Raw genomic sequence first — 9,269 nt, 5'->3', positions numbered from 1 at the left:
TATTCATTCATCTTCCCTTCGAAACAAATCAATTTTGGAGACGAAAAACGGCAGGAATCAAGTTTAACACCTAATACATACATTTCGATCAGAGAAATATAATCAAGTGATAAATAAATTTTACACGAATTTTTTAAAAAGGTCAAAGAGTCAATATATCCTCTACATGGAAATAATGATTTGATTAAAATAGTCTGAAAACGTAGGTAGATACAGTTTTGAAAACAATTTCCTGGATTCATCAAAATAATTATATAAAACTCAAGTATGACGAACAATACTGTAACAATTTTTAATATTCTACCTACCAATTTGAATATCCTACATAATTATTTCGAGAGTCCAAATTATTTTCAGATCCATATTTAGCTAAATTTTTAAGTACTTTCGCAGAACTGTTATTACCTGTTATTATTTAACTGTTATAATTGTTATTATTACATATTTTTATATTTAACTGCTATAATTGTTGTATATTTTTGCAATTTATTTATGGCGACAATTAGGGCGTTAAGAAATTTTCTTTTCGGAAATTAGATTTTTTTTTCTTTATAATACCGACGACATCGTTGGTACATTCTTCCAGATGTACGCAGCCAAAAGTGAACTTTCGGGAGAAAGAAAAGCAAGTGCTCGACAACATCCTAGGACCAGGCCGATACGATGCGCGCATCCGGCCGAGCGGGGAGAACGGAACAGGTGAATATAGCGATTTGTGAGTCCTTGTTTACTCCTTCTGCCCATCCTCACCATGTACCGTAATTTTTATACCGACATCTCGCGGCGAATCAGCCGAGAAATGTGAACGTAGGGTGGAAAAAAAAAAAGAAATATAACGGAAAGGAAAACAAAGGTACATAACGGGGCAACGGAGAGATACACACCGCACTTTTTGGCGAGAAAGGCTTAAGCTTCGCCGAGGGCGGAGAATTGAATGCGCGATACAAACACGATCTACGTCGTCGTCGTTAATGCGACGCAGACGACGAGCGCGCGAGTTCATTGACAATCACGTCACATATATATAAGTATACATATTGAAATATATGTATTGTGTATATATATATTTATATATACAGTCATATATTGATGATACATATCCATATATATATGCATGTATGTATAATAAGCGAGCGAGATGAATTGCGAGAATTTTCCGCACGTCCGTACCGAGTGAATGCGAACGGTGAGAAATTTCTTCATAAACTTCGCGAATGTGAGCGGCGTGCTGAACGGCCTTGCCTTCAGAACGAGCCACGATCGGTCGTCTCGAGAAGTCCCGAGACTTACTGAGCACATTATTCGCGATATTAGGTCTGTTTTCTGTGGCTGAACTAGTATACACTTTTGGAACTTAAAGTTAGATAGGTATATATGTTTGATATTTGGCGAAAGCGAGAGAGTCTAGTGCAATTTAATACAGAAATAAAAATACAGACCCATTATATTCTTGCAACTGTCTCTTGGATGCATCGTATATTATTTCTTCCCTTCACACGATATATACTTCCTCTTGTTAATGGCTCGGCAAAAATGTGCGAGCAAATTGGGAGATTTCCGGTCAATTTTTCTTAATTAGAATATGATTCTCTCTATGTGTTATTATAATAACGTATTGATTTATCGAAATCAAATCTCATACATATGAAGTTATTATCATTATTATATGTAATGCATATATATATATAATAATGATAATAACTTTATATATGAGATTTGATTTCGATAAATCAGATACTCATATATAATAGAGCACGAAGGAAAAAAATGGTTTACGTAAATTTTCATTATACACCGCGTTTAAACATAGAGTGAATCTAGTTTTCTAATGAAAAAGGATACAAATTTCATACGATGATGAGAGCTCGTTGTGCAAACTGTAGCGCCTTTCACGTATTCATCTCGGAGTGTCTCCGAGCCGTGTCTGCGAAGCAATGCCGTAGTTTGATCAAAATCGTCTTCCAATCTTCTCCACATTACGTGCAAAAAGTATCCCTTTTTTTGCAATTTCAAGCTACATAACGCGACGAATGGATCGCGGATGGAATTTCGTCGATATATCGATTGCACCGTAGCAATCCTGAGTCGCGATTCCTATCGCGATTTCTGCAGTCAGCGGGTCGAACGGAAGGCAATTCAGAGTATTTTTGACTCGTGATAAATAAGGCCAAATAGAGAAATGTGTAGAGCTTTAGATTTACAAAAGTAGCGGAAAAGTCCGCCATTTTTCACCTAATAACCGTATATTAAAGAATTACTAATTGTAAGCTTATTTACTGGCTTATTTGCTAAGCTTACTTATTATTTATTATTTATTTATTGGACGATCAGGTCAAAATTGCATCCGCAAAGATCAAAGAATTGCGCTATTCTTGTAAATCTAGAACTCTAAAAGTGTGAACGTTTTCTCACATCAACAAATCGACTATTTTCTTAAGTTGCATAAGTTCAAGATAATTAAACCAAAATATAAAGCATATAAATCTGAATAAAATCGGTTGCTAAAGATAATTAGCAAAACTTTATTTTTCTGTATATTTACAATATTTCGTGTTGCAATATCCGAAATTTTCTCCCGTCGCATAAAATTGTTTTTCTCAATTTTTTTTCTTTGCGAAATTCAATAACACATGACGTTTGTGTGTTGAAGGACTAAATCAAATAAGAGAAACATATTTTCATCTTACAATTAGAAGGTATTCCCAATACGAATGATAATTAAAAGACTATAAATAATACCACGTAATAATAATACTTTTTAGTACAATACCATTTATCGTTCATAAAACAAAAGATAATTTACAGACGAAAAAGAGAAAAAATATATAGCTACAACGGATCTTAAGAGACGACGTAATCGACATTGCCGAGCTTAGAATTGAAGTTACGATGGAATTGTATCCTCCTTGCAAGCAGGTGTGAAAGAGGGATTAAATAAATCGCACTGAGAGCGCAATTACATGTCGCAGTTAAACGAACGAATACGATCGTCGGAATACTCTCTAAGCACGCGTCGGATTTCTACTGTAGGCACATCCATACTATATATATATATATATATATCGCCTTCAAACTCGGATTTATGTGTTTTTTTTATCACCCGTTTATAGGCGTGTCACGCGATAATAAGAGGCCTTTAATCACTTTTCCTGCGAGTCTTCGGGGTCTGCTTTTCGCGTTCGGCTGTTATCCGACTGGAGTGACGCTAAGTCGGATCGCGTGTCTCGGAGGTAAACGATGCTCGTTAATTTTATCGTTCGAGTATCAGCCGTGAGTGCGCGTTCGCTCGTGAGTTTTTACCATCGCCGAGTGTGCGATGGGAAGGCGGAAATTCATAGAAGTTCGTCCCCGGCTGCCACTTCTGGGGTAGCTGGGAGAAGTACATCGTTTCAAGATTGAGCACCCGAGGCGATGCGATTGGACGCGACGCGATACGATACGACGTGATACGATACGATGCGACGTGATGCGATGCGATGCGAGGGATATTAATACGCTGCCGAGTATCCGTCCTAGAACGTCCCGTGCCCTTCCGGGCGTAATTTGGAGATAGTCGTAGTGTCCTTCGATCGATCGATCGCGCATTTGTAATTTCACCCCATCCGTAATCATGGTCGGTTTACCGTCGATGACGTCGCGTGAAGTCAATCGACCGTGAGAGCCGTAAACACGCCGTGTATGACGCGTTCAAGTCCGGCGTCACTCTCGATCGTCATTCTCCTTCGCCATCAATCGAGGAGCGAGATGATGTATTTTCTTTTTTTATTTTCATTCTTGCATACGCTGCGCTTCTATCAATTCTAATAATTAAATCATTCAAATTGGACGAATATTTTTATGTATAAACTTTCTGATCTCTCAACAGTACACTCGCAACATCTACCAATGCATTGACATATGAGATTATATATTTGAGTTATGGTTCTATATAACTCGGAATTATTAACCCTTACCGTACCATCTACAATTTGGTGCCTCATCCATACCATCAAGGGTCACTTCGAATCTCTTCGTTTTTTCTCACCTCTTCAAAATAATTTTAAAAATCTCTAAAAATTCACCAACGTACTTTCAACTTTCTAGAATAAATATTGACTCTTTATTTTGGAAAATAAATAAAATGTAGTATAATTTATAATTATCGAAAGACTCAAAGAAACTTGCACGAACAGGAATTGCTCGGTCACTATAGTTACCCATATTAGTACGGTAAGGGTTAATGTTGCAGCTTTTGCAGTTTTACCGTTTTGACATTAAATAGTAAGAAAACACAGCCCTGCTAAAAAAGCGTCTCTGCAATTTTTCGTTCATGTTCAAGCTGTTGTATATATTATACGTGATCCCTCTTACGCAATAAAACGCGTGTTGATGTCGTGATAACGTCAAGTTTGACATTGGAGCTAAAGAAATGGAAATGGGTCATCCGAAAATTATGCGTTTCCATAAATCTTTGGTAGCGCTTGGCAACGATAGATCTGCAATTCGTGGGTCTGCGGAATTTATATTTGCGTTCGGGTTACAAGTAACATTTTGTAATATTATGTAATATGTGACGTAATGGGTGACGTGGGGTCCCAATATCGATCAAACAATTCCGCCGGCGCAGTCGATTTATTTATATTACAATCTTGATGAACTGTTGTCGTTTAATCTTTCGCCTAATGTCTTAGTTGCCTGATTTATTTACAGTAGGAGGGCGGACAGGAACTCTCGTTATTAATATTTTAATTGCGTGGTCAAGTAAAGGAAAGAATAATTACACGCGAAGGCAGTTTACATACTCTCCTGGTCTCATAATCACGCGAGGTTAATTGATTTAGGAAATTCGAATAGAAAAAGGAACGCTTCGTCTTCGTTTAGGAGAATAAAGCGTCAAATTGCATAAAGTCGCCTAAGATTTCGCGCATCCGCTAAGTTAGATTAATAAAGTTTGAATTGGTTCTCCTGACAAAACTTGTGTTGGAAAATTAAAATACGAATTTTTTATTTTATTTCGAGCATGGAGCGTCTCTTCAAGTTTTCGCTTAAAAATTAGATAATTAAACGGATCCTTTCATTCTTTTACGAAAATAATCAATTATTGTTTATTATTATTCGGTTATTATTATTTCGGCCGTAAAATTTTCGCTATATAATGCGAGTAATGAAACGCAAATTGTTTGAAACTCTGTCCAAACAAATAAATCGTAAAACTACTTCGATTAGTTTTCTCGTGACACGTTTCTGTGATCGCGCCAAAAAGGCAATGTACTCTTGGCTCGTCTTACGAAAATTAAACCAACAATAAGCGAACAACGATGGGTAGCAGGGAAATGTTGTTATTAAACGCCGGTTGCCGTTTGAGATAGGATAGTTCTAGCTCGGGGTGAGCACAATGGGTCACCACATTAGGGAGAATATTGCGCTATCCACATACCGGTATCCTTTGTGGTCCCGAATTAACTGTATCTTACTCCCCTCTTCCGCCTGTAAAACGGTCTGCAAATCTGAGCTGAATACTAACTACTGTATATACGGCGGTAACGAGCGTAAGTGACTTGAAGAAGATTCATAACTGAAACGGAGATGGAAAAAAAGAAGGGAAATACGCGAACGTGAATGCTAGTAGAACTGAAGGGAATTTTGTTGCCGAATTATGAACTACCAGGTAATTAATCACGCCAGTCTGTCACACGGGTTAAGCTCGCTACAGTGGAAGAGAAGGAATTCGTCTTTTCAATCAAATCCGTATAAAGCTGGTCTAGATACGCCACTCATGCACGTATAAATGCACGAAATAGATGAAATGTCAAGGAAACAGGCGAATATTGTCGTGTACAAATGAAATTTTGCATCGAGGTTAAAATAATGAATGAAGATTGAATATCATTCCTAACGGAGCTATCAAGGGTTCATGAATGAAAACTTTTATATAAAGTTGCGCTAGAAGTTTATTTGCACACACGTTATTTATCAATTAATACTTTATAGAGCGGGCAATTCGGAACAGTTCTAACGCATTAATTAACGTGAAATTAAACGCGGCACGTTGTATATTTTGCAAAATCGATATTGCCTTTTTTTTTTCAATGTAGACTTTTATTTTTATTTCGTTTCGTTTTTGCGCTATATGTTTTGCGTGATTAAATTAATCTTCTCAACACTGATTAATTTCGTAGAGTGGCAAGATAGCTCGAGTGCTTTCGATTAAACAAACAGGGAGGATAAGATGTGCGTGAGGACGGTAAACATTAATCAAATAAAAACCGAATTGATTGAGACGCGATAGCAGAACGTATGTACATATTTACATACGTTCGTGTTTGCATTACGGCTCGATCGTTGTTCTACAATCGAAGGTTAACGGGTAAAGAGTGAGAGCGTGGCTGCCTGTCGGAACAGGTGTTAACACATATAATGGAAAGAGAGCCACGTAGATGTGATACTGAGGATGAGAGAGAGAGAGAGAGGAGGGGGGAGGGAGAGGAAGGGACAAACACACACGCAGCATCGATTTGGCTGGAGTCCCTGGCTCGCGATCGGCATGCCGTCGAATGCAGTTATGGGATTTATACGTGGCCGGATTTGGCAGGCCGCGACCGGATTTTGTGTTGTACACCCGTCACGTGGACCGATGGGGATGACGGCACTAAATACGAAATTTCGGTATAGAGATCGTCTGTATTAGACGAGAGATGACATTAGCCGCGTATAATTAAGTCAGTCTATAAGGTTGTCACATTCAAATTTTCGAAACTTACAGGCAACAAAAACCCCGGACATTTCACTTGCATGAATTCTGGATGCGTACAGAAATATAAGTTAGTAAAATTGGAATAGTCAATTTCTAAGAACGGGAGCACAGACCTTTGCATAAAGTGGCGTCTATAATGAGACTTTAAGGCGTAAAATTTAAGTCTCTTAAAAAGTTGATCGATCAACCGAATGTGAAGAAAATCATCGACTATGGGCGGCATTTATAGTCCGTCTTAAGTAACGTCTTGAGACGCTGATACGGCTCTCTGATTGGTTCGTGTCTTCTTAAGATTGTGTTTAAGACGGTCTTGAATATAAGATCTGATTATGAATACTGTTTTGTGATTGGTCAATTTCCTACGGCTTAAGGCTTAAAGCTTAAGTTTTACGCCTCAAGATCTCATTGTAGATGCTACTTTACGCATAACACATAAAGCAAAAGAGAACCACCCAATCAGAACTTTTCCTTTCATGAAATGGATTCTGATTGATTGATCTCCTTATACATTATGCATTACGCATTATGCAAAAGTCTGTGTTCCGGCCCTAGGTTTACCGTAAGCCTTAAGCCGCAAGAAATTGACCAATCATAGTCGATTATTTCTTCACATTCGACTGTGATGGGTCAATTTCTTACGGCTTAGGGTCTATCTAGACAATCTCGCAGAGCGCATAAATGTATGCATAAAGAAAATTATCCAATCACATTTCTATTATAAAGACTTACGTGCGATTGAATAATTTTCTTTATGCACACATTTATGTAGTTATGTTTTGTCTAGATAGACTCTTAAAGCTTGCTGTAGATCGAGATTAGCTTAGGAGGAGTCAAAGCAATATATCTTGAAGGATTCCCTGAAATCCCGCACGCTGGTAATTATTTCGGACGCCTTTGGAAAATTATCCCGGACAACCTAAAAAAAAAGAGAATTGTGGGGAGAAGAGAATGGATGGCAATCCTAAGTCAGTGATAATTATCACTCCGCAATCTTCATCCTTTGCCAAGCACTCTACAAAGCGAAACGCACCGCTTGGCACTCAAAATAATTTCACGCGAGCGAGTTCAGCCGCACTGTGACAGCCAACGGAAGAAAAACGCTTGAAACACTTTTGACGAATTCAACATCTCGAAATATTCGCGAATCTTTTAGAATTCCTCCACGCACATCGCACGCGTGTATTAAATAAGCGGTAATTAGTATATTGTGCAAGATAATACGCATATCTCACAGCCTAAGATTTACTTGATAATTTGCGCACCGCATTGCACTTCTCATCGAGCTGTCACGAGAGGTGAACGAAAACATTTATTATCACGAGATGTATGCCGTGAGATACACAAATCGATTCAGGCTTAAATAATGCTCCAGATTAAAGTCCGCACGCGAGAGTCGTGCTCAGGTATGTAATTCACGTGAGTCACGATCTCGCAATTTGTTATCGCACCGTAATTAGGTGACGACAGGAAAAGGACACTTTTACACAATTTTCCTCGACGATAGCGCTACTCCGGTTTTTTTTTTTCCCCCCCGGAGGATTTTCTTTCCCCGAATAATTTCTTTCAAACTTCTTTCAAATTTTGATGAATCGCTCTATACTTTACGCCAATCTTTTCCCATGACTCCACGGTTTTTTTCGTATCTTGAATTCTTGAGGTGTCAAGAACCGCCCAATAAATACGTGATCCCCGTGTTAATCTCTGTAGCCGGTCCTCGAGGAAAATGGAGGTGAAACGATTACAGAATGGTCTCATTCCCTCGACTCTGACAGTATTCGCGTGAATCGAATCTCAATCGCGTTCGGCGACGTAACTGATTTGAAACCGCCTCACTCTCGATCATTCCGCACCTGTCCTTCGAACAGCCCTGAATCGCATCGAGACTCGGTGGAACCGGTTAAATAAATAGACGACAAGCGCGGTAAAAGATAATGTCGGGCACATTCCAGTAGAGTATGTAAGCCACCAGAAATGCTGATTCACTAAAAGGGAGCTGTATTGTTTTTGCCCTTAGATGGGCCGGCCATTGTCCGGGTAAACCTGTTTGTGCGAAGCATTGCGACAATTAGTGACATCAAGATGGTAAGTATATATAAACGCTAATAACACAATCAAACAAAGCCTTTTGAAACCGCAATTGGCCGCAACTCGCCGTTTCTTCTCTTGCCGACGCGATTAACCCCTTTCTTTATTTGTCTCTGTCACTTTGCAAAAACGCAGTAGGCGCAAAAGTAGGTTTAGGCGGTCTTGATCTCGAAAGTCAAAGAGTGTGTGTCCGTGCGTGCGTGCGTGTGTGTGTGCGTGTGAAAGAAAGAGTGAAATCTCAAAGGGGAAAGAGAGAAAATCCAGCAGCAACCGGACGGCAGCGGCGAGAGCTCGATACTTCCTCGGAGAAACCAGGCAGGCTGGCAAAAGCGGTAGCAACAACACACGCAACATAGTAGAGAGCAGTAAACGTAGCAGAGTGCCGGTCAGCAGCAGCATCTTGTCCTCCCTCACCCACGCTCTTTTGCCCCCTTAGCCCCCCACCTCCCCA

The 9,269-nt window shown here is 39.2% G+C and overlaps 1 protein-coding gene across 9 annotated transcripts in view; it reads left to right on the top strand.

The window, feature by feature from the left end:
- GluClalpha (glycine receptor alpha 1) overlaps positions 1–9,269 on the top strand; it is a 75,201-nt gene that overhangs the window by 33,818 nt on the left and 32,114 nt on the right. For 6 of the 9 annotated variants that reach the window (XM_018522750.1, XM_018522749.1, XM_018522751.1 and 3 more), the window contains exon 3: positions 587–699. In XM_018522750.1, coding sequence (XP_018378252.1) covers positions 587–699 — 113 coding nt within the window. Of the gene's footprint in view, positions 1–586; positions 700–8,747; positions 8,816–9,269 lie in introns of those variants that run through there. The other 3 variants (XM_018522748.1, XM_018522757.1, XM_018522752.1) reach the window with 2 other exon arrangements.

Source organism: Trachymyrmex cornetzi, unplaced genomic scaffold (assembly GCF_001594075.2).
Source record: "Trachymyrmex cornetzi isolate Tcor2-1 unplaced genomic scaffold, Tcor1.1 scaffold138, whole genome shotgun sequence".
In the NCBI taxonomy this organism is placed as follows: domain Eukaryota; kingdom Metazoa; phylum Arthropoda; class Insecta; order Hymenoptera; family Formicidae; genus Trachymyrmex; species Trachymyrmex cornetzi.
Note: the sequence above shows the minus strand (reverse complement) of the source record. Positions and strands in the feature narration are given on the sequence as shown.